Below are 26,686 nucleotides of genomic sequence, written 5' to 3'. Positions count from 1 at the left end.
GGAAATCTGCTACTGCTCCGCTGCACCCCCGAAGCCCACACAGCACCCGCGGCTTTCAGGGACCAGATCACAGAGAAATCATGGGACACGACCACCCCCGGGTAACTGTTCTGCGTGAAAGCAACACAACCAGTTTAAGGAGACACTAGAAGATGTTAGTGAGGGCATTTTTTTTTCTCTTTTAACTGTATTTTCATAGGTTTTACAGCATTTCTTCTAGATGAAGGTCTCCACCACCCAGGGGCGGATTCAGAGGGGTGGCGTGGGGTGGCATGTGCCACCCTGAAATGATCTCTTGCCACCCCTAGTGTCACCCTAGTTTTTCATATGACATTGTTGTTTATTAAGACAGGTTTAAGATAAGGTAGCATTAACACTTTGAAGGTGGAATGATGGTGAGTGTTATTAACACACTGTGTGCCGCATCTCCAAAACGCATGACCGGCATGTGATTAAGCTGACATAGCAACAAGCTGCTGCCACGCTGAGTCTCTTTTTCAGCTTGTGTTGAAAGTTTGGACTTCAAACACAGCTAATTGTGCTGAGAGTGATGAAGCCAGTTATAAAATACTCCAAGGATCTTTTCCTTTTTTAAAATATTATTTCGCATTATGTTCTGTAAAAAGGGGGGGTATACTTTTTCACACTGGGTCATTTTGGACCTAACATATTTGCCACTACTGTTAAATATGTGATGAATACCTCAGTCAGGCTCTAGTTTTCGCCTCTTTCTAGCCTTCTTAGTCTCTGTGTTGTTGTTTAATGCAGGGGCGATTCTAGGATTAGAGCTTTGGGGGTGCTGAGCACCCAGAGAGCTGCCCAGCCGGGCAAGATAAATCATATGATTCTTAAATTCATCAAGTCTCTCTGTGCCTGGGTCCTTGTCTCAAAACATGACATCACTGTTTTGTACATTTTAACACAATTGAATCCCCACATTTGTGAAAGAAAAGCAAAACACTTTTTTGAAAAGTCTGTAACAAAACCATCAAATCTGATAGGTTATTTAAATGCTGCTAAAGAAGAATGGATTGGAATAAAAAAATACATATCCTAACCTTAATTACTGGGGGAGAATAATGAATGATGCTCATAGTAAAAAGTAAACTGAGTGCATTTTTTGGACAGAGATTCACTTTTAATGTGTATGTATTAGAGATGGACCGATCCGATATTACGTATCGGTATCGGTCCGATACTGACCCAAACTCCTGGATCGGATATCGGCGAGAAATAAAAAATGTAATCCGATCCATTAAATATCAAAAAAGCACCTCACAAAACTTGCTACACGGCGTAACCCGGCTCATAACCATAGCACGTTGCAGCAGTGTGGTCACGTGATAGAGGGCTGTGTGCATTTGTAGCCTGTTAGCAAACATTTTATCTCCGAGGAAGTTATCTCAGAGAGAAGTAAAGCAAGTGTGTAAGTTCATCTCTGAATGTTTGTAAAGCATTCCCGCATTAAGCTTAACAACCGATATATGGAGCAACTGCCTCTTTCCCTCCCTCTCCTGCTCTTACTTCAAACATTAAACTGATCAATGATCAGCTGATCGGCTTTTCTGTCGCGAGTCCCTCTCTCTTCTTTGTTTTTGGCCCACTTCTCACCAGAAAGAGGAAACCAGCGGCTGAACAACAGCAGCACGTTTAAGCTTGATAAGCTGTTGTTAGAATTTATTTAATATTACTTTCTAGACCAGGATCTTTTTCTACGTAGCTGACGGCTGGTAACTCTGCAGGGGCGGATCTAGCAAAGTTTAGCCAGGGGGGCCGATAGGGCATGAACAGGGAAAAGGGGGCACAAAGACATACTTTTCTTTCTTATTCTCATTTAAAATGTCTAGCTTTTAATAAATAATTATCTGACTCTTACACCCAAAGTTTTAATCTGATGTAAAAAATATATAGAAGTCCATTACTGTATATAGTAACTATTAAGTCTAATATACCCTAGTAAGCTATAGTACTTTTTCCTTTGGGAAGGTACCATCTGTGCAGTCTGCAGTTCTGTTGAAGAAAGATGTTGAATCTATTTAATATTTCTTGAAAAATAATTGATTTCTGTGCATTTTCCTCCCTGCATCAAATTAAAGTTGATTATGTTGATTAAGCATCATGAGGTGGGGGGTGGTTCCCTTTTTTTTTTTTTTTGCTGGGAGTTTGCAACCCTATTAGTTAGGTTGCTTAATATTTCTGCTAAGTACTCTTTAAAATAGCAGAATAGGGAGGATGGAGTAGGTTTAAGTTTATTAGATTGATCAGTTTTGCTGAACTATGAAATATTTTGGGCGCAGTGTATTTTTTACATACAGGTATAACAGAATAGCTTTAGTGTTGTTATTTATTTAAACTTGAGTATAAACTTATACAAAATGCAGCAAGATATTAAAAAAACCCGTTTTATTTATTAAAAAACACACTATATCGGATTCATATCGGTATCGGCAGATATCCAAATTTATGATATCGGTATCGGACATACAAAAGTGGTATCGTGCCATCTCTAGTATGTATAATATAATACAGATACATAAAAAACACTCCCAAAACAGAATAAATTATTACAAATAAAAATCTTTACTGCAGATACTAATTTTACTAATTTAATAATACTAATTTTGTGTTGTAAGATTTATGGGTTTCATGCTTTCATAGTGGTACTTGGGAGAGCTTGACATTTTTATCAGGTGGTACACACTGTAAAAGGTTTAAGAAACACTGATAAGTGTATGTGTGCTTTTGGAAAACATTTAAAGCTGCTGTACAGAATCTTTGAAACAAGCTTAAAACATTTTTAGAATATAAACAGAGCATCTGCTTCTCTTTACAGCTCCTCACTCCACCAGGGCTGTTTGGCACTTTCTGATAGTGTGCAAATGTGATGTACGTACTGCAGCAGTCATACAGACAACTGGACGGTCCAAAAGTTGGCCGACCTATTACTGGCTGAGGTTTCAGTAGAGTCAATCCATTATAATTTTATGTTGGAATTTTGTTAAAGAGGGTCAAAAATGTTTCAACCCAGTTTGTTTAGCAGATTCTGTACAGCAGCTTTAATATAGGGAGGACACAACTTCCAGACTGTGTGAGTAAAATAAGTTTTTTTCTCTTTGTCAGTTTAATAGTTTCTGTTTTGCCTGTCACTGTTCCCTGTCTGTTTTCTTACCTGGTTCTTCCTGACCTTGTACTTTCTCCTCATGTTCCCCTCTTTCCTCTCTCCCTCTTTGGACTGACAATCATATACAAATAGATTGTATTCAATTAGATGATAAATTACATTAATATGAAAAAATTCTATTAAGATCACTAACAAAAAGTCCTCTCTCAGTTTACTTTCAACCAAAAGGCAAATAACCAAACAACATGAACATCTAATAAAAGATATAAATATTGAAACACTGATCCAACATTATTCTTGATTGACGGATCATTTGATGTTACACTTTTACCTGAATGTGGCTCCTTTAAAAAAAAAAAAAAAAAACTTCCTTATATCCATTATGAACCTGGCTGTCTGTACAAAAAAAATGGTAAATGGCCTGTATTTATATAGCACTTTACTAGTCCCTAAGGACCCCAAAACGCTTTACACATCCAGTCATCCACCCATTCACACACACATTCACACACTGGTGTTGGCAAGCTACATTGTAGCCACAGCCACTCAGTGCGCCCCAGGGTGGCCCCAAAACACACACACAACAGGAGTTATAAGGTTAATGGGCATTTGGTCAGTTAGCTAGTTAGTATCCATTTAAAACAGGACAGTGGTAACAACAGTAGGCTACGGATAATTTTAAGTTTTAGGTTTTAAATAGGCTATATACATTTCAATGGGAGCGACAGGACGGTCAAATGTCGCTGATTTTACTACAGAGCAGGACGGATTGTAGGGTAGCAAACATCGTTGGAAAACACGTTTTCAACACTGCAGGTTACCTGGTGTAATGTTTTTCAGCTAAAAAGAAACATGGCCTGACTCCTACCTAACTATATAAAGAATAACTGAAGGTTAAATGCAGCTAATATGTCCTGTTTTAAGCCAGGCACTTACAACTCCGCTCCTCTGCGTTTCAGCCACCATCGCTCTGGCAGCAACGGCGCTAGAGCCAGAGCAGGGGAGAGGGGAGCTGGAACAAACCATTTTGGGAGAGGGGGGGTATCTATACTTTTGTTGTTAAAATGTTACGTCTCAACGAAGTACTGTATGCTTTTTATATTTTTAGCAGTGTGTCACACAAACAGCAAATATTGTCAAAAAAAGTAAGAAATCTTTGGGGGTGCTTTGATTCATTTTTGGGGGTGCTGAAGCACCTGGTTTAATGTCTTGTTGTTGCTACTTTGCAATAGGATATGTTAATCTGAATTTCAAAGAAATTGAGATTTTTTGAAATTGTCTAGTGCACCACAGTAGTAAAAACTCATACTTACTTTCCAGAATGCACAGAAACCAGTTGCACTGGTTTTATGTTCTTGTACTCTGAGAGAAAATAACACAAGTGGAGTTGGTCCCACTGGAATGAGGACATGTTGTGCAATTTACAGACATAGTCATAGACCTGTCTTGCTAGATTTTCACTTTGCCTGAGGATGAGAAACATCATGAGTATAGAATTTCCATCAACAGAAGCCAGTTTCTATCTCTGTAAGCATCTAGATGTAAGTAAATACCAGCGTGTTGACAAGTAGTACTCAACTCTTTTTTTCTTTTGTTAGTGCCATCAGTGGCTTGAAGCAAGAGTGAATCAGGTCAGATGTGCATGGTCCAGAGGTCATACAATAGATTTGCCTCCATTTTCACTGTTTGCTTTCCAAACAGACCAGTTAGGACTCTGTGAATGTTTACAATTCATACACAGGTTCATTTGGGGGAACACAGTGTACAACATCATTAAAAAACACAGCTGAATCATCTTCAACACCATTGTGTTCATTCAGTTTGTCACGTGGTTTGTGCTCTAAAGCGGCATATCGTGAGAAGTCGATGCAAAACAAGCTAACCGCCTGTTAAATGCCCCACATATTTACTAAGAAGAAAAGGGTAATCAGTCCGTCAACAAAGGCAGAAGCATCAGGGCGAGGCATGAAATTGTGCCAAGTTTTTTATCTTTTTACACTGATGAGTTTGTAATGTTGTTTCAAGGTTGGTTGCATAGCAGGATCAAGGAAACTGAAGTCAGTCTACGGGATAACTTTATAAGTGCTGGGAGTAGATCCAGGATGTGCAACACCGCCACTGAAATCTGACTCTGACAGCAGATGACTGTCATATATACTGAGGTTAAACAAAACACACAACTGTGTTTTTGTGATACACACAGACAGACAAACACAGACAGACAATTTCCTGTGTTTAGAGCAGGTAAACACGCTCAAAATTGAATGATCACATCCACCCTAAAGGTGCACTTGTATATTTGTCTCAGTCGATCTGCTCAAAGCCTGCAGAATGCCATATCATAGATGCACCTTAATCCGTGTCTGCTGTGTCTGACTCATGTAGCTATGTCTGTCTGTCTCAGTTACCCTGCAGAACAGTTACCAAGACCCCCAAGAGACCTGGGAACAAGTGTAGCAGAATTTTATGGTCATTGTAGGAGGCTGATATTCAGACCTCTGAAGTGGTGGATGCTTTAAAAATAAAATAAACAGTATATTAAAGATGGACACATTGATAAAACTGACTTAAACATCCATTCTTTCTAACACCTTCAGGAAACAGTTTACAGCCTCAATCATTAGTTTCACATTTAACTGAGTATAAAATTATGCTTTTAAAACAGACTTGATTCTGTTCATCTGGACATAGCGTTTTCAGTGGGAGAAACAATGTGTCACTCATCCAAGTGACTTCTTCAGTCTAGAGACTGAAGATTGCCATTTCCCTTTCAGACGTTGTGTATTTCCCACAGGTTTCCATTTACATCCTACCGACTAATATATTATGAATAATGTCTGAGAATGAATTTAGAGGTTATTTATTCATGTTGAAATTCTTCACATAGCACAGAGTTGGTTTACAGTGCTGACTCTGCATTACAATTATGAAAACACATTCCCACAACTGTCCCAGACAGAAATTTCACCGCCCACTTCAAAGGAGCGAAAGGATTTTTTTGTCTGGGAACATAGAGTTGTCCTTTCAAGAGGGAGTACAGCACTGATGGGAAAAGGTTTGGGAAGCGAAGACGTGACAGAGCGCTGTGGGCGAGTGCCTGTTCGGCAGCTGTTTCCTGTTCCTTTTCAAAGGAATTTGAGGGTAGGCTGACCAATGAAATAATCAAATACACAATCAAATATACAGTCGAAGTCAGGACTGTTCAGTGCTTCCCATCATTCTCAGTGATACTTTCTTGCAAACCTGTGAGATATAGCAGTAGAAGTGGCATTTAATACACCTCCCTTGCTGTTGAAATGGCAGGTCACAGTTTTGCTGTATTAAGATTTAAATAACTTTTACATAATGCTTTTTATTTGAACTGGGCACTTTAAACATGCATTAATCAACACTTGACTTTTACAACTGATCCTGTGAGATATGAAATTAGTCAACTGTAATCATGTGACCTAAGAGAATAATTAACCAACTCAACAGTGGGAGCCAAATTGTTCTCAGCAGAAGGAGGTGGATGGTTTTAGTTCGAAAAATGTTATGGAAAAGCAAATCCATGCTAAACATCTAATAGCCAGAAAGGTTAGAGTTTAAGTTGGAAACATGTATACTTTGAGACATAAACTTCTCTGAGTCTGCAAGGTGTTAGGTCAAAATTTAGCTTGTTCTTGAACGTGTGCAGCAAACAGAAACTTTCAGCGGTTAAAAAAAAAAGAAGCTTCCCTTCTGGTAATTCAGGTAACCAAACTAGACTTCTTGAACATATTTTCTCTAGTGTGCCCTCTGGAACATTTTTAAATAAAATGATTTGACAAACACCATTACTTAAGTTCATAGAGAAATTCTGCTAGTGTCCTGGTAACCATGCTAGCTAATATTTTTAGTTAATGTTAGCAAGCATTAGCATTAAATGTTAAACAAGAAAACTTAAGCTGAAGTTATCCTGTTTAAATGTGGTCATTCTGTCTTCAAAAAGTCAGGACAGTGATACCCATCTATTCGAAAGCTAATCCTATCCTGTCCACCAGAGAGCTGCACTTTTTTATAGAAAAAACTAGAACTGTTAAATTAGCTAATGGCACTCGTTAGCCTATTGTTAAAGTTAGCTATTTTCACAAATAAAAAAAGTTTAAAAAATATATAAAGAATAAACACAAAGTATTAAAGAATGAAAGAAATATAACGAAATAGAGTTGTTTTACCTGTTTAGCTGATATCAGTATATCTACTAATAAAGACAAACTAAATCATTCATCACTGTATGGCTCAATCCCACTAAAGTAAAAATAGACATCAACGTCCTTGAAGCTGAGGAAAAATTTGTGGTTGCCTGATGATTTAATTAATTAATATTTTTGTGTCCATTTGCAAGTAGTTGCAGCAACCAACTGTTGTCCAGAGATTCACCTTGCAACACCCTCAACCTCTAGTCAACCACTTTAACCTGATGGGTGGTAACCTGTCTCGAGATAATCCTTGACTGACTCAGACAGACTGCCAATGGTTTGCAAATAATTGCCAACATGGTGCAATCAACCCAAGTCAGTCTGTGCTAACGAGTCCAACTCATCTGCTTTGTGCAATGGGGGATTTGACTCAGCTGGTTGCCACCTCGGTATATTGTGGTTGTATTCCTACATAAAAGCAAAATTGCCTGAATATTGAGCACATATGTCATGTTGTTAAATTGCCATCATGCAGCAACTACGTTGCTATATGTAGAAGAATTTATTTTCAAATCTGTGAGTTTTGGCTTCACTTAAGAAGTTTGAATTTGTGTGTGTGTGGACAACAAAATATTTGCAATTTTCCAGATTTATTTCAATTAATTGCTGTATTATCACAAACAGATTCGAAAAATATGCTGAAAAAACAACATTTTGGATATACATGTGACATCTGGAGTTGGTGAAGTACTAAAGAATTTATAAGGGACCAAAAACCACCAATGCATACTTTGAGGTGAAAATGTTACTTATTTAGTTACATATAGTAAATTATTGTACAACCTGTCGTAGCAGATGACTGACTCTCCCTGAGCCTGGTTCTTCTGAAGGCTTCTTCCTGTTAAAAGGGCGTTTTTAATTTTCGCGGTCAACACCCTGAAGTTCAAAGGGGCTTGTTTGATTGTTGGGTTTTTTTCTGTATTATTATAGGGTGTTTACCTTAAATATAAAGCACCTTAATCGACTGTTGTTGTGATTTGGCACTATATGAAAACAGAAATTTTAAAAATTGTATCATTTTGTCCAGAATTGCACATTCAGTGCAGTTTCTATGTGACATAAAAGAAGTTTCAAGTTTCATTGTCATGTACAGATAACAGTGTAGCCACATTTATCCATAATGAAATTCTTTGGCTCGTGCTCCTCAGCTTTACATGAGCATATAGAGAGTGTGCAGTTATATTGAGAAGAAAATAACAGAAAATAGCAGTGGTAGTAATATAATAATAATAATAACAACAACAACAACAACAACAATAAAAAGGAGAGGAAAGAGTTCAAGTTGGTATTTAATAAAGTACCAAAACCCAACAAACCAGTTTAGACCGCATTCAGAACCAAACAGGAATCCCACTGACTGAAGCCCTTTGTCTCAAATATCTGAAAAACTAAACAGGCACATCAGAGAGGCTGAAGAGGACACAGGAGAGTCAAGCAGGAGGAAGATGAGGAGGAAGAGCAGCTGGCCTGGAGTTCAGAGGAAGAAAGGGGCTCTGGATGCAGGTTCCTGTTTATATCTGTGCCTTTAAGAAGAAGGGATTGTGGCTTGTTGACCTAAAACAATTCCCCTCGAGCAAAGATGAAGACGAGGTCTCGTCTTTGTTTCATCTCCCATCTTCACTGACGGCCATTAAACGAGTCACTATGGTGCAAACCAAACCTGCCTTTGTTACAAGTTTCATTTAAAACTATCTCAGAGTGGACGGCAAAAGAGGCATTTTTAAAAGTTGATGAATATTTTAAGACAGCGTCTCACCTGTTTAATGCTTCTTCCTGTTTCTTGATTCGGGGCATTTCTTTCATTAGAGCATCCCAAAAAACACAGAAATAACCACAACGTTGAATGTACAGCCCACTATGAGAAATTCAAAACTACCTTGTCATCACATCGTGTCAAAGTGGACTACAAATGCAAGATTGTGGAAGCTGGTTCTGTCCGAGTTTTCTGATATTGTCAGTTCAGCATGCCCTGTTATCCTCTACACACACACATATATATATATATATATATATCCTGTATATAATCGTTGTTGTATATGCTTTGAAGTCTAAAATTAGTCACATTCATTGAGCAGGTTTGAAATCTTTTGGTCATTCATCCACTTCAAAGACACGTGCACGCTTATAGTACACACACGCAAACACACGCATACATATTGTACAGTTCAAAGTAGAGGGGTGTCCAGTCAGTCTGTCCACATTCATACAATCGTGGGAAGCCTGCAGACCAGTAAACACAATAAACACCCCCAGAGGTCGCCTTCAATCGCCTCTCCTTAGGCTCGACTCAGGTGGAGAAGCTGAGCACACCCTCCCACGGTAGCCGTGTAGAAAAGAGGATAAACAATCCATCCTCAGGACCCCAGGCGACTGGGTGGGGGCCAGCAAACATCCCCTCTCTGTGTCAGGAGGGTTTCAAAGGCAGCTTGAGGCAGTTAGAAGTGGTTTTCATTTCTCAAACATGTTTCTGCCCTGGTTCCTCAGTGTTTTAGGAAAGAGGTGTGTTTTTAAGGAACAATGGAGGTTGTTTAAATTTGCTGAAAAGACTGGAACTGTAAATACAAAGCAGAGTCTCCAGTTTCCAGAGACGTTTCTTCCTAATGCACTGAGTGAAATTACTTTTCATCTTTTGGTTTTGATCAGTTGACAAGTTGTGAAATAACTCATAGCAAAATAAGACTCAGATCTAAGTTGTTTTTTTGTGAGTTTGTGAGTCTCATTCTTATCCATCTTGTTTCATTGCTGTTTCAATGGGTGTTTTTCATGGTTCTTCATTTGTATTGTTAGTTTCTTATCTATTAGGGTTTTACCTTAAGACGGTAATTAGCTGTGACAACAAGTCTGTTTACTATTACATCATCCATTAGCTTTAGAATTTCAACACAGAGCCAACTTATCCAGTAGTTAGTGTTACATATTGGATCAATAAAATCGAAACTGGACCCCAAACTTCATACCTGTCAGATATTAAAGCCATTAAAAATTAGAACCAGCACTACAAAGATTGTGTGGATGAGCTGCATCAGAGATGGGGTCTAGCAGACAGTTTCCTGCTACTTGTCAACTAAAGTAACCATGCTCCTAATTCTAAGCCTCAAAAAATTAAAGTGGTTTATTTAAAAAAAAAAAAAACTTTTCAGTTTTTGTTTTTTTTTTGGATCGTGCTGTAAACATGCCCGTTTCAGTGCTGAAGTTAGACATTTTGTAGGAAGCGACTCATTTATGTCGTCAGTCTCAAGTGGGCATTTGAGGGATTGCACTTTTTGAACTTTTCAGCTGAATTTCGTTTATACTGAGAGATTACTGCTTGTGAACCTCCTGTGACTTTGACGGGCTGTTTAGTATGCAGCTGACTTAAGAAAAACAAATAAAATCATAAAATAAGATAAAAAATAATAATACAAAGATAGCACAGGAAGCATTTTTACATCACATGATACTTTATTATTTTACATCATTTATTAACATCAGTCTAACTACAATCATGTTTCCATCGATGTTGGGTGGTTTTCAATATCGCCACCTGAGGATCAGGAGGGTCTTCCAACATGCACTGCTGGATGGCCTAGCAGGGCCTGCAGGGCAGGAATGTGGGCTACACACTCAACAAATAAACAGCTAAAATATGCACTGCATACAGTGTACACATCATACACCTGCTAAAACATCACAGTGAGCCACAGAAAACTAGGAAAGATGAAGTAAAGATGCAAAATATTTTTTTAAGTACAGTAGGACCTGTAGTATCTCCATGATTAGAAAAGCAGGCAATGATATGGATTAAAACACAAAAAGAGGAAGACTTTATATTCTATTAGATTTCATTGATGCAAAAATATATATAATATTTAGCAGTCAATCAAGAAAAGCATCAAAAACAGATTTCTAGCACCTCATACTTTGATAGATCAATCCATTTAAATAATCAGTCTGCACTGACTGAGTGTGTGCATTGTAATATGTTAATATTAATAGCACTGCATTTTTTTTTAAAAAGGCATAAGAAAGTAAAAACATGAGTAAAAAGCCATGAAAAACCAAGGCAGATGATGGTGCACAATTCAAATACATCAATAAAATACAACTGTACACGATGAAGGCAGCACTGGGTCCCTTGTCTCCCGTGTTAGTACAATACACTGAACAAAGAAGAAGAAAAAACCCCAAGCACACCACCTCATCAAATTCCACTTCAACTTCACGCTAAAATCTTTTCTGCCTTCTGCGGGCCCCTCACTGTTAATCCAGCCAGTCTGCAGCCGTCACAACAATTAACATCGCCCAGTGCACATCGCATCTTTTCAATACATGTCCACTGAAGTCCAGTCGCTGTGCAGCTTCGTGCTCTGCTTCGACTGGGGGGCCAACGGATGACCCGCGGGGGAGATGGAGCAGGGCGTTAAAGCCTCACGTGAGCCTCGGTGACAAGAGGAGGGCAAGTTTGGACAGTTGCATTGTTACAGAGGGATCATTAAGACAACCATGACCTCTCACCCCACTTCAGTGCAACTGTATGCCATTGGAGAAAACCTTTGCACACAGATGACGTTAGAAGTGGCCAGATATGGTGCAATGTTCCAGTTTGCATGGCAGTGTTTGCAGTCCTGAAATAAGACCAATCTCAGAGCCAGACAGGTCTCTGCATGCATGTCTCCTTCTATCGCTCCATCAGTACCCTCCTCCTCTCTCAACTTAACCTCAAACTTCCTTTTAGCTTTCTGACGTTGCTGCACAGTCCAATTTCGTGCACTGCGGCTGCTGGACATGAGCCAAAGCATGACAACTGCTAAACCTTTCTAGATGATGTAACATTGCATTAAAACTGTTCCCGATTTCAAAACCTTTGTGTCCCTGCACTGGATCTGCATATCATTTTAATTTATTCTAGTTTACATCTTTAAAGGGAAACTACTATGCCTTTTTTCTTCATATTCTGTCATATAATTATGCTAAAATGATGAATCCTCATATTCAGTTTTAAATGGTGCACTGTGAGACAAAAAACAGGCTTATCGCTGCTCTAAATGGCAGATATTTTTGCCTGTACAATGTCACAGGTGACAAAGCACTCTGGCACACAGCTCTCTGTGAGTGCAGAATCCCCACCCACCTGTTGTTTATGAACAGCAGCCAATCAGAAGAAAGAAATTCATCCTGAACCATGAATTAACCAAAGCTACTCAAGTAGAGACCAAGAATAAAAATATGTTGATGGAAACAAGCATAATAGGTTCCGTCTGGATAGGTTACAGGTGAAACTCCAATAGTGAAATCCTTGTATATAAAAATAAAAACATGCTGCAACATTAGAGGTAATTTATCCTCCTGTGACCTATCCAAGTACATCCTGCAAAAGGTCTTTAGCTTTAAAACATCAATAATAATAATAATGATGATGTAGATTCTACATTACATTTTATGCTAAATATAACTGTAACTTTAAACCCCTTCCAATCCAAAAACAGCAGACTGATTTGTTCTATCACATTAGTGCGATTAATCTTCTGTTAAAACACAACAACTGCACCACAGAGACTAATAAAGACAGCAGCTTCCTCCCAATTACAACTCTATTCATTTAAATTACCAGACAGGTGTACTATGAAGCAAGTTCAACATAGTCAGGCTTTCTTTGTGTTGGCTGGCTCAACAAAGCCTCAAACTGTGGTTAACCCAGACTGCTGGCCTGCTTTATTCAGAGGTCAATAAAACCAACAGTGATGTTGCCAATAAGTCATAAGCTCAATGCTGAAGAAAACTGTTAATTCTGGGATTTTATATGCAAATACATCTTTAGGTTACCATGACAGCTGCAACTTTAAAGCTTTACACCTGTGCATGCAGGTCTGATGCTGTCCCATAGTGTAATGAAGAGAGATCAGTGGAAATCAGTTTCGTTTTTGGCCAAGCCAAAATGAGCTGAACTGATAACTGACTCTGCTGCAGACCAGGTTACGAGTTCATCATAAGTAGGTATAGAGAGCAAACAGAGCTTCCTTTGTAACACTGAAAACTGACTCCTCACTTCATAGTACACCTGTCTGGGAAGTAAGAGGTGAGCATCACAGTAAATAGCAGCTGAGCTTCCACCATTTCTGAGAGTGACCACCAACCACTGTACCCGAGCTATAGCTTGGGGGAACAGATACTTTCCATCCTGTGAGGGGTGAGGGTGAAGCTGCCAAAAGCAGTGAGCCACACAGAGAACATTTAAAGGCACGGTGGTTATAGTGTCTAATGGAGATCACTGTAAGCCAGAGTAAAGGAAGAGAACTGGGTGCACCAGTGTGACACAGGTACATGCACTCTGGGTCAATCAGGATGCATGTATGTGCTATAGTAACCAGGCCTGATTGTGCGTATTACACAGGTTCTATGTAGAAGAACCAAAGCTTAGAGTCAGCTTTCAGACTCTTTAAATTATAGGATGTCCGAATAAAACAAAGATGTATAAAGTATAATATATAAGTATCTCTTTATATCAGGCTACGATACTAAACGTTTAAAGTGTGTAGATAGAAAAAACAAAACAGTAAATCCTACAACTTTAAGAATTAAAAAAAGTTAAGTGGTAAAACACTGATGATTTTAGATATGTTGAGTATTTTTCTGGGGAGGCACATTCCCCCTGACGGTTTGGTAAAATCTCCAGGGCATTGTGTTGTAAACTTACAGTAGCTCCTGCCTCCTTATAAGGATAAAAACATCACAGCGAGGAGATGAGAGCACTCGCTGCTGTAGCTGTGACCATGTACCTGCAGCTCGGTGTGACTCCCTACACACAGCTGTAGCTACAAACTTTACATACAGTAACTGAAAAGACTGTAAATATAGAATAAATACCATTCTTATCAATATTATTTTTCCCCACAGCAAGCATCCCTTATTGGCTTTTGGTCTGCAACAGTCAAACGAAATTGTAAAAGAAAATAAAAACCGCAACCAAACAGAAACAGTTTGCTTACATGCCCCCTACATTGTGCTACACTCTAAAAACCTGTTTCCAGCATCAGATGTTGATGAGCAACAACATGTTCTGACAGCACGAAGAAAGGAAAACAACAGAAGTGTGGACAGGGGTCACTGTGTGAGTTACTGTAAGAGAAGACGAAAGGGTCTGGCAGCATCAGTGGTTGTGCTTGTCGCCTTCAGTGGATGGCGCCTCCTTCAGGAAGGGACTGAAGGAGGAGCGGACGGCACGGCCCCGGAGAGGCTGCTGCACACGGAAGTTGTTCACCATGCTCTTCTGCATATCCTCCTCGGCTGAGGTGAAAAGAAGGCTCCGGAAGACAGCCAACTATAGAGCGAGAGAGTCAGAGGTAGACAGCAGAGATTTATATCAAACTTCTTCAAAAGATAATATCTTTAGTTTCTGGGCAATTTCAACGAACTGGGAATCCTGAAGCTGAAATGTTGCTGTGCTGGTTTTTATGGGTGTGGATGCAAAAAAAACACACCTTCACATAAACCTCAACTGTCATCGGAAACCACTACTGAAAGTTACCTTGAAAGAACAGTTGTTCCCAACTCAACTTAAAGTTGGACCAGTGATTCGTGCCCACCATGGGGCAGCAATAACACTCATACAGCCATTTTCGACTAGTACCTGCTCGGGTCAGCTTGACTTATCTTAGTTTTTAGGGTTTCCCATTAGGTGGTATGTACTTTTTTAGTACCTGCTCGGCTGGGATTCCAATCGATCTGAGGTGATCTGAAAATGTGACATCAAAAGACTGCATGCCACCGATTGGCTAGTCAGTGGCATCATGACTCATTAGAGCGTCTCACTCACAAAAATCAAAAACTTGGCAACGAGGGAAACAGCTACACAAAAAAGCACTACTTTGACAGCAGGTATGCCATTGCCTCAACGTCCTCCATTGTTGTGGTGTTAGTGTTGCATACAAATGACAGGACATTTGGCCACAAGGTTGTTATAACAACCTCAGACTCTATTGTAATGCCAAACATCCCAAACTGAGCCATGTTGAGTTGGCTGAGTAGGTACTAGTGGAAAAGGGTTAATAGTAGTCATGGATAGCACGTTAGCAACCAGTTCTACACATTTGGAACAGTGCTTATCCTCAATTTTGATCCCCATCCACTCAACCATGTGTTAATAAAGTGTTCATTTACATCTCTGCCCTTATTTGTCTGTATTTGGTCTTAGGATGGACCACATTAACAGAGGAAGGTTTAACAGAGGAAGAAGGACTGAAAAAAGAAAACAGACACCACCAATCACACTGCACATGAAACGTCGACCCACTGTTAACATTCTTTACTTTTTTGTGTTGTGATTCTTAAAAAACATCATTCTTACCTGCTCATGGCTGACTTCTATGTGCTGTTTCATAATCAGCCAGGTAACAGACTCTGTCAGAGGAGGCGTGGTTAGAGAGCCGTGGTACGTCCAGTAGTCATCTGTGTTGGTGGGTAACAGACAGCCAGGGTCGAACCGGTTAAACTCTACTACACTGTCCTGCAGAAGACCCAAGAAACAAATATTCAGTTAAAGCTTGTGGACTCTACTGGAGTAGCTTTGCATGATTCACACTTCAAACTGATCCTTAGTTCTGCCTGAAACAAGCCATTTTAGCTCCTCTCCTTGTGAGTCAACATTTTTCTGGGTACGTCTCAGGTTCACAGCTTCCACTCACAGCCGTGTTGATATTAGCATCCGCAAGTGTAACAGTACAAGTATATTACAGAAAATACACAACAGCAGACTGGATGCACTCTGTGGAAAATTGTAAAATATTTAAAATCATTAAACGTTGACTATAATATAAATATGTTTTTCTGTACTCCAGCTTCTTTTCACAGTCAGATAAGTGATGATTCTAAATTGGTCATACATGCGAATGTGTGTGTGAATGGTTGTCCGTCTCTGTGTCTTAACTCTGTGACAGACTGATATCTCCCTGTCTCTAACCTGTGACAGCTGGGATCAGTCCACTGACAGACTGATAAGTCAAAATATCTAACAAGTGCCCCATTTATTTTAACACTGCAACCATCAAGCTATCCATTATCCACTTTAAAATTTGTTTGATATGTGTTACACAACATCTGTTATTTAGCACACGCTTCTTATTATATTGTTGAACAAACATTCATATCAGACCTTGTTAGTGATAAGCTGTGAATTAGTAGTGATAAAAAACAAGGGGAAAATACAATCTCCAGTGAGTCACCTTCAAAAACTACAAGCAACAGTGTAAAGGAAATATAATCCTATCTCAGGACAGGTCTTTAATGACAGATCAACATGTTAAAATCAAGGGAAAATCTATATCACACCACCACCACCATTAGCAGCTTGAACTGTTAACACCACGCATTGTGGACCACGGATTCGTCTCATTATCACCAAATTCTGACTTGACAATCTGATGTGGGAGCAGAAATCATGATCTGTCAGGACAGTCTGTCGTCCTTTCAAGATGAAAACTGTCTAGGTGTGGTAAATGTGTGCTCAATATAGTCTTGGTTTCCTGTTCTAAGTTAACAGAGAACAGAGTGCTGATGCAATCGCCCGCTTTTGCACGCCATCCTCTACAGCTTTCCCACCACAGAACTGTAGCTTATTGAGTGTTTGTAATTTTCTGCTCCACTCTCTGAACTAGATTGTTGTTCGTGGAAAAAAAGCAGACCAGAAAAAGCATCTCACCAATAATCAATCCAAGGTTAAAAGCACTAAGCTCTTGTGTGTCCTCCTCGTTGTTTCTTGCCTGCATTCTTTTCATATAGCGAGCTGCTTACATCTGCTACATTTATTAATGCACAGCTAGTGTAATTTACCTCATCTTCAGGTCGTTGGATGCAGTGAATACACAGCTACTGATTCAGTTTGACTTCAGTTCTTTTGACTACTTGGTGAAAAAAAAAAATGAAATTCTCTGTGTGAAAGAAAGCCTGAACCACTAGAGGGCACCACCTCCCTATAAACTGACAGGTACAGAATTGTTGGTCTGTGATGCTCTTTGTCAAAGGTAAATACACTTGCTCATTAAAGCAGAGAAAAAACACAACAGGTATACACACATATGTGTGTGTGACTAACCTTGTGTCTGATTGCAGGCAGAGCGTCCACCAGTTTCTGCAGCCCCTCGTGTCTCTTTCCCACCTATGCAAAGATTAGACCTTAATCTGGATTATCGTCACTCACAAATCAGCTGGACGGCTGTTACCATTCTCTCACATAAACACACTGCTGAACGCAAATCAAAAGTAACCCAAAACATATGATTTTGGTCATTGTTTAAGGACTTGAAAGACAGTGTGTGATGTACCTTCAGAAAAACTCCAATAACCGCCAGCCCGTTATCCTCCATCACTGCCTCCTCAAACAGACTGTACTTGTCAGAGTTCCAGTGGACCAAGTGGAGCTAAAGCGGCACACAAAGCAAAGACATCATGAGTTTGTCTGTATGTGACCCAAACTGTAACAGCTATAATCTCTTTGTCTGTTTTCCTGTTAAATCCTTCCTGCCTTATATTTTTTATTTGACCTAGTGTAAAAATTACAGCTTTATTAATTGTATTAAAATATGACACAAAGATCCCATGAAGCTGTGACTCATAACTGCAACTTGATGCTCTGCGCATGCACACACACACACACACACACACACACAGTCACTGGAGCTTCTTACATAAGTGTGCGTGAATGTAATGGAACAACCCTAAGAACTAAAAACTGACTTATACTGAAGGATATTACATGTAAGATTACAAATAGTAAGCATAAAATACCTGCATGACTTATCTCAGTTTTAGCTATGGGCAGCTGGAATTGTTACAAATATGTTTTTTTAAATACTTTTCCGTTAAATCTGCGTCCTAGTTACATCGTGAGCACAAAACCCTCTGAAAACCTGCAATGTGGCCTACCCTAACCCAACACGCACCTCCCCTGGAAATATAACGACACATCCTGCAGCCATCGTGACGGGCCTGTGCAGTACTGTCAATGTCTCTGATGCATTTGCAGATACGTTTTTCACAGTTTTTCAATCAAAAAAGAAAAAAAAATCATAATAATTATCACCTCAATGTAAGGACAAACAAATGTCAGGTAGTTGTGGGAACTATTAATGTCAGGAAACATGAAGCGGAAAAACCTGTGGGACAAATATGTCCATCACCAAAAGTTAAAAAATAAAATAAACTGAGCACAACAAAGAATGAGGACCCAGGAGGGGAATAAAGTCCCAGGTTTAAATTTGTTTCCCCCATGGGTAGCACCACATAACAACAAAACATGAGCACAAGATAACTGACAACATGTAAAAGTAGATTATGTCATAGGCATGAAGTTTTATTGCAGAAGTTTAAATGAGCTGTTCCACTGTCCACCTTTTAACAAGTGTCAGAGGTACAGACCCACAGAGCTCAGATAAAGAGGACCACTGTGACGCTCAGGTGTGCAGACAACTGCTAACTCAGAGCATGACAACAGAAAAAATAAATTACATTTAGACCCAAGAAAAACCTGCAAGGGTTTAGTTGAAAATCGTTATTTTACTCGGGGAAAAAATGTCAGAGACTTCATCTCAGTCGCATCTTTTCTTATTGGCCACATGTCACTGCGAGGAGGCTTGTTACTCTGTTTGTGTGTGTGTGTGTGTGTGTGTGGTATTAGCTATTAAACATGTGGGTTGATCTTTAGTTATAACATTCTTGTGTACTACACTGAGAGGAATGTACTGAATAAGCAGCCTAACAACCTGAAAATAAACTGTACCTCTAATGAGCAACTCCGCTTGTCTCTGAAAGAATACATTTACATTTAAACTGAGTAATTGCATTTTGTTTAAAGGAACATGAATTTTACAGGTTGGTGTCAATGCAAGAGCTTTAGGAGCATCCGTTGTAGTTATAAAAAGTATTTTGCCGCTTACGAATAAACCTGGTCAGCTTTTTTTTTCAGATTCTGTGAGAAATCTACATCATAACTTACGACTCCCCCATACCGTCAGAGATGGAGGCTTTGGAACCAAGGACTGATAACAGGCAGGATAGTCCTTCTCCTCTTTAGAAACAAATTTTCCAAAAAGAATTTCATAGTTTGATTTGCCTCAGTCCATTTTAAATTAGATTTGTCCCAAACAAAACAAGCATTTCCAGATCATGCTCATATATGGATTCTTCTTTGCATGATAGAGCTTTAACCTGTGGATAACAAGGAATCTGAAAATTGTACATTTTCTCAGTTCAAACACATGATATATTGTTCTATCTTGAATAAAGTAGGGGTTTATAAGATTTTAAAATCCCTCAATCCTGTTTTTAGTTACATTTTAAACAACGTCCTAACCTTTTTGGAGTTGTAATATTACTTGAGTTGAGTTGAGGTGAGCATCAAAACAATAGTGGGTACAGTGAGGGGTTATGTAAAGATCCAGTGATGCAGAAAGTAATTGCAAATGACTGACAGCGAATTACCCTCCCCCTCCCCTCTCTCTCAATTACCTGCTTCTTAAGTAATACCTATGTGAGTTTCCATTCAGCGGCTCGTTAAACAATAGCATACAGTGTGCAGTGCTTCTGCACTTAGCATGCTACATTAATCCAGCAGCTGCAAGGTCAGGGCTTTTTAAGCGTCAACAGAGTGTGTGGATAGGGGAACACTGCTGTTACAGGTATGAACATGCTCATGTACTTGGTGGTGTTTTGATCTCAGGTGATGCTAATTTTGTGGCTTTTGTTAAAAAATAAAAAATCAAATCAAATCTTGTAAATCCAAAATCTGTAAAAACAAACAAACAAAAAAAAACAAAGAAAAACGAAAACAATCTTATTAAAAAGCATCTAACATCTCAATTTACTGCACTGATGCTGAAGTCCATTCAGTCAGTCACTAATAGATGTGCAGCACACTTTTAATAAGAGAGAACTAAAACAGTGCCTTTCAGGCTGAAGTTTTACTGGTAAAGAAGTGGAATAATCTCCACTGGCTCAGTCTCTTCCCTGATGTCAACCAAATGGAGCTGAACATCACTAAAAGCAGAAAGACCCACAAACAGCCACTAAAAGCAGCCACAGTGAAGGTTAGCAAAACACCACTAAGGAGGAAAGCCAGTCTTTGGTGACGTCCATGAAAAATAAGCACTTCTGTTATTGTTGTGCGAGTTTATCCTATTAAAATTAAAACCCAGAAAATAAGGAACTGTGCATAAAATAACTGCATTTTGACATATTATTATTATTATTGCATATAAATATTATTGTTCAACTGCTTAAATTAAAACCTTAGAGTTTCCAGTTGAGCCTGTCTTAGTTGTGTAACTGCAACGTGTATATGGTCAGCATAAATTACAAATCCCACAACACATAATCTTGTGCATACTTTCCAGTTTAAAATAATATATAAATATTACGAGCTCTTACATTGACCAGCGACATATTCAAACAACATTAGTGGAAATTAATGCACATCAGAAGGGGACTTGGATAAATTCATGGTAAAAATGATGGCTGTGAACATTTACATGACCCCATGTTTTCCATGTGTTTGTGTTGGTGTATGGAGGTGGCGGCACTGCTGTACCTCAGCGGGGAACAGCTTCTTGTCCACGGTGTGCTCTGAGCCCCAGGCATTGGTCTCACCCCAGTGGAAGTGGAACTGGCAAAGCCTAAATTTGTCTTCCATGGGGCCCCCTTGTAGCGCTGCAACCATAAAGTTCAAGGACATGAAAAATCAGTGCATCAAACACGGATTCGTCCAGAGGAAATAGCTTATGTTTCAAGGAATTTTGAATGACTTGTTTCCTCCTTCAAAGGGTGGACATCATCAGACAAAGACTGACTGTTCAGAAACAGGTTGTTCAGGGAGTAATACTGACATCAAACATCCAGGAAACATTAAAGTGAGAACGAGGCTATGAAAGAATAACTTTTTATTGTCCTCACAGTATCTGATCAGGCCTCTCTTTCTCCATATACAGCAGCATAAAGGTTTCTGTTGTCAAAAAAATAAAGGCTAAAGTTCTTCACAAAGTGAAGTTTATAAACCTGTTATTGTTCTCGCAGACTAAGCTTTAAAGCTTTTAATACAAAGACTGGCAGCATGTGACACCCTATAAAGTGTATTGTTGTAATTTCACCAAAACATGATTTATATTTCGAATCTTAATGGGTAGTAAAGTTAGTGTTTTGGCGCACCCCAGTAATTATACCAAAATGACACTTTAAGGACAGGGTACGTTGCACTTTTAAGGGTCAGCACAAACATACAAGTCACATGACAGCCCACATGACACCTTTAAGAGCAGTATTGCTTACTGGATTTTCCTACATACAGAGTGATCTTTAAGGGGGAGTGCAGGAGAAGATAATCCCCTTGTGTAGACCAAAACATACATTCCTACAGCTGAGATTTCCCTTAAATTCTTCCCGATTTAAATGGAAGCTACAGACCTGCTGCCATCTGAGCAGGCAACAAAGAGGAACTTACATGGTACAAACTGTAATCTTAAGTAGTTACCTGAAGAATTTAATGTGTACTGTTCGGAGTATTTTAACTAAATATATACATGCAGATTACAAAAGAGTACTTACTGGACTTGTCTGTAGTGTCATCGTACTCGACCAGAAAGGAGTAACCGTTGTTCCAGATTTGTTGGCAAGTATGCGGGTCGTATTTGGTAACCAAAGGCTTCAGCTTTGAATCAAAGATGCTCTTGCGTACGACAATATCAATTGGAGACTGACGATCCCCTCCTGGTACCACGAGGGGTCCCTGCCACATGGGATGCACTGAAGGAGATGAGAAGGAGGAAGAGGAAAATGTAAAAAAACAAAACACAAGTTAGTGATATTAAAGATTATCGTTTTCCAGTCAGAGTTAAAAATTCTTGACAAAGGGAACAGCAGAAAAAATTACCCAAAAAAACCCTTAAACCTACTTTTCATGTTACACGCCGCTGCTTCCTGCATTTTTGTAAAATCCATTATTTAAAAATAAATATTAAAAATGCTTCATAAAAAGAAGATTCAAATGGTGACAGTACTAGAAAGACAGGTACAATCCTTCTTCCCCGAGCTCTTAAAAGGAACTGACTGAAAAGTCAGCAAGTAAGCAATCTCACTTCCTTTTAGTCCGCTTACTTTTTTTTCCCAAAAGGAAATTACTAAATAAGAGAGAAGTGGGCCGGCTGTACAGAAAGTGACACGCGGAATGTCTTGGCACGCCCTCAGCTCGCCTCCACAGCAGGAGAACCTGACCAGGACCTCTGGCCAGTCAAACTGCACGCTCAGTCCAACATCTGTCAACAGACCTGACTTCTAATTACTCAAAGCTCTGCTTATTTTCTCTGCCTCCCTATTTAGGTGTTGTGCCTCTGCTATTGAAATACATCCAAAACTATTTTAAAAAATCTTTTCCTTAGAAAAAGAAAAGCACACACACAGTTTAAAAGACTATTTCACTCATTTATCTGAACCCAGATCAACAAGAAAAAGAACATGCGCAGTTCATAGGGCACAAAGGCAGTTCAGTCTTTTATTTTCCTTATCATTCATTCTCTCCGGAGCTTAAGGTTTCCACTGAGAGCCAAGCTCAACAGGTCCGACTGGGACATGACCTTCATCTTCATCGGATTTCAGCGGCTCCTCCTAGGAGAGTTGGCTGCCTGTCTCAGTTATTGCATGAACAATAACTGCTTCCAAAGCCATGCATGCTCTTGCACTGCAATTATCAACTGTGGAGTTTATATGGCCTTGAATCCATAAAAGGGACTCACTTCAGGAGCATATCACAAATCATTTACCCTAATTTAAATCGGAGTGGAGGTACCAAGCAATTGCTCGAGTTTTCCTGGCACAGGACAAGATGTTTATATCTTGCCTTGCAGACATCAGCGAATCTACCAAGCTCACATTTCATTTCCCGTAGACGCATCATAATAAAAGCTTCACAAATGCAGAAAAAAAAAAAGTCATACCATCCAATGTGCAAGTCTGGTAACTGTGATATGATAGTGTCGCTCCACATCCTGGACACGGGGATCTGAACCTTTTCAAAGACTTTCACAACAGTCTTGAGTAACCAGCCTAATAACATGTTCTGAGCCAATTAGTGTATTGCACCTCACTGGGGGACCATCACAGCTGAGCTCCAGTCACTCCTGCTACCAAACAGAAGAGTGTGCTCGGAGGCATTCTTCTTAATTAGCAAACAATCTCTGATATAAGCGAGCTCGTGAAAATAATAGAGAATAATAATCTGAATGTTTTTAACAGGTTCTGGCAAATTAAACTTACAAATAAGGAATTAGAAAAGAATGATCTGAGTAATATATTACATAAATGTCAAATAAAATGGACTCCTCGCCGACTAAATGATTACTATATATAATGGTTCTGAAAGAGGGAATGGTTTCAGCAAAAACAGTAAGAAAATACTGTTTTCTCTGTATACTCCAAAGACCTCAGTAACTCCAAACCTCTGCAAGGAAAACTTTGTGCCCTGAGCTGAGGCTTGCAGGTAGAATCTCTTTATGTTCAGGCTTGAGGTCTGGACTGAGTAAACCATCTGAACCCACTGAGGTGAAAATTTTACCCGACAGGCACTACTGAGGGAACAGAGTGCACCATTGTTCTGAAGCTGGCAAGATATCAGTATGCCTCCCTGCTACTTTTGTTAAGAGTGTACGAAGAGTGAATGTGTCTTTACACAGATATCAAACTGAAGACCAAGCAACTAGCAAAAAAGAAGAAAAAAAAATCCCACTGACCAGTTCAAAGCAACCCAAAGTCTTTTGGTAATGCTTTGTACAGACACAGACGGACACAACAAGCAGTTTAAAGTTAAATATAAACTCGAGTTTATTACAATGGTTGAACATAAAAGCTTTGCTGGAATGGACAGTTTTTCTACTCCCAAACAGCCAACTACTCATTCAAGTCTGACCAACAACATTATTTTTCTTCCAGTAAGGAAGTTGAGAGGAGCTGACACTGATTTATTTTTATTTTAGGAACAAAAGACTCCACTTCAAGAGATTCGGCAAATAACCACAGCTTTCCACAAAAAAAACCCACACAAAACATTGTGTAAAACAAACAATAAGTAAGAGTGTAGCACACCTGGCACATTTTTTAATATACATCCTTGAGCTTCAGGTGGACGTCAGTCAAAATTATAGTAAAAACTTTACCTTTTAATAGGTTTTTCCCTTTGACTATTTTTAAAGCTACTAGTAGAACTTGTTATCACTTTTTATTACTTCACCAGCTTTTTTTATTTTGCCTTTTTACCAAGTGGAACATCATGGCCTTGACATGTTGGTCCATTTGATTGACCATTATTATTATTATTATTATTATTATTATTATTATTATTATTATTATTATTATTATTATGTATTTATTTTATTTTCAGTTGTTACAGATGGGACAGACATGACTGGGAGAAGGAAGGAAGGAAGGAAGGAAGGAAGGAAAGAAGGAAAGAAAGAAAGAAAAAAGACAGGGGAAGAGGGACAGTGAGAAGGGGCACTTAAAAAATCTGTTGAGAGAAGAAAAACATAAGAGAGCAACATAATAAACACAACACCATCGCAATAATCTAGCTAACAGTAAATAACAGCAGCCAACTGCGCCAGAGTGGACAGAAACCCAGGTCCAGGGGCCAGAGGCCTGAGGGCCTCCCACCCCCCTGAACTGGCCCAACCAAGCCACGGGCACCAACCTCTGTCATCTATCTTAATTGCCCCTTGGGGATAAATAAAGTTTTTTTGACTTGACTTGACAAGCAGCCACTGGGAGTGAGCCGGTACAGGGTAACCTGAGCGCCCAGCCCTGGATACCAAGAACCACCAATGCACCGACATCTGAGGGCATCAGCCACCGGCAGGGAGTGTGGTGAGGGGAGATAGGCCTACAGGTCACCTACTAACTATAAAAGACAGCGGAAATAAATAACAAACAGGAGAAATATATACAAAACAGAAAATAGAGTGGAGACTGCGAGTCAGGCCAACATCAGAGATTCCAATAAACACTTTTTTTTTCTATAATATTGTAGAAAGCCTACCCAGAAGAGTTTAAGCTGCTATAGCTTCCAAAGGTGGGCTGACATCATATTAAACCTTATGAATTAATAATGAGATGTCATTCAAGTTTATATGCATGTTAAGGCAATCCAGCAATTACTTTTGCCAATATACTGCATTTTCAATGTTGACTCTTGTACTTGGCTGGAGACAGCAAACAAGGCAATACTGACATTACAAGGGCGTGTTAGTGGAAATATTAAAACTGCTCAGACAAGCCTGAGTGGTTTAGAAAGTCTGTGGTCTCATGGAAATAAAAGGTGGTGACTCATTAGTTGTGTAACATTGGAATATTGCATGTCACACATCTGCCAGGAGCACAAGTACATACTGTAATGTAACACGTGACATTTATTTTTATGTGCTCTCAATAGGGATATGCACAGTGGAAACGGCGATTAGGGCGAAATTTCTTTAGTATGACATGAAGTGCATACAAGTAGAAGGTATATAGGTCAAAGGGCGTCAAAGGGCCCCGGTGTGGGGCACACCGATCAGCGGATATCAATAGGTGTTTGGAAAACCTGGAGTCTGAACACTGACGAGTCACCAGAGAGGCGACTGATCGAAATCCAGGGATGATCAAAGTCCAGCTCCAGGTTTGCACAGCTCCCCGCGCTGCTGTGGCATGAAAACAAAAGTGACCAACAAACGGTGCTGTGTGACAGCCGCAATGAATGAAACAAGCCGACCACTGCCGAGCTGACACACACACACACACACAGACACAGTGAGGGCTGCAGAGATCATCTGTGTGACAATGAGCAGCTGACCGCGGCTGGCAGGTAGGATGCCCAGCTAACGTTACTACACATGCCTTATAAATAAAAGTACTCACTCTGAGACAGCACATATTTGCTTGAGCACGCAGTCAGGTTACATCCTCTGACAGGCGTTATCCGGTGACTCCTGGCTTGTCTGGCGAGCTGTCGGCGAATCTGTGAAGCCAGAGGTCTAACCAGAGCCGAGAAAGTCATCATTTTAACCGAGTTACCTGCTTCCCTGCAAACGGTTAGAGTCGAGTCGTTAGCTTTTACACTCTCCTAAAGTTAGCTAGCCTGCTGAAAACAATATATCGGCTGGCTTCCCTCCTCCTCCTCTCGTGCCCTCCTACCGTTTTTCTGAAGTCGGGGAAAACAACACACATTCAAATTGTGACCGCAGAAAGCAAACAACACTCTACTAGGCTTAGTAGCTTAGTAATAGCACCAGAACAACACGGTTAAACACACTTGTTCTCGGCGCACACCTTCGATAACCGATAACAGGGTTGTCGTTTGCAC

The 26,686-nt window shown here is 39.6% G+C and overlaps 1 protein-coding gene and 1 long non-coding RNA gene across 4 annotated transcripts; one reads left to right on the top strand and one right to left on the bottom strand.

Moving 5' to 3' along the window:
* The first annotated feature begins 53 nt into the window (after positions 1-53).
* Positions 54-11,326, top strand: LOC146513671 (uncharacterized). Its single transcript, XR_014874958.1, has 2 exons — positions 54-751; positions 4,315-11,326. It is a non-coding gene; the product is annotated as an uncharacterized LOC146513671 (long non-coding RNA).
* On the bottom strand, positions 10,763-26,686 carry ca5a (carbonic anhydrase 5a). 3 transcript variants are annotated; one of them, XM_085165525.1, is made up of 8 exons: positions 26,518-26,686; positions 26,242-26,405; positions 21,907-22,104; positions 20,897-21,015; positions 17,637-17,732; positions 17,408-17,470; positions 15,665-15,823; positions 10,763-14,638 (listed from the first exon to the last, which is right to left on the bottom strand). In XM_085165525.1, the coding sequence occupies exons 2-8, from the start codon at positions 26,381-26,383 to the stop codon at positions 14,468-14,470; spliced, it is 948 nt and encodes a 315-aa protein (XP_085021651.1). In that variant the 5' UTR covers positions 26,384-26,405; positions 26,518-26,686; the 3' UTR covers positions 10,763-14,467. The 3 variants fall into 3 exon arrangements, with proteins under 3 accessions (XP_085021651.1, XP_085021650.1, XP_085021652.1); XM_085165524.1 differs by having other exon boundaries at positions 26,242-26,686; XM_085165526.1 differs by lacking the exons at positions 26,242-26,405; positions 26,518-26,686 and adding an exon at positions 22,254-24,654.

This window comes from Neolamprologus multifasciatus, chromosome 7 (genome assembly GCF_963576455.1).
Source record: "Neolamprologus multifasciatus chromosome 7, fNeoMul1.2, whole genome shotgun sequence".
NCBI classification, from domain to species: domain Eukaryota; kingdom Metazoa; phylum Chordata; class Actinopteri; order Cichliformes; family Cichlidae; genus Neolamprologus; species Neolamprologus multifasciatus.
This window is presented reverse-complemented; position numbering and strand designations above follow the sequence as displayed.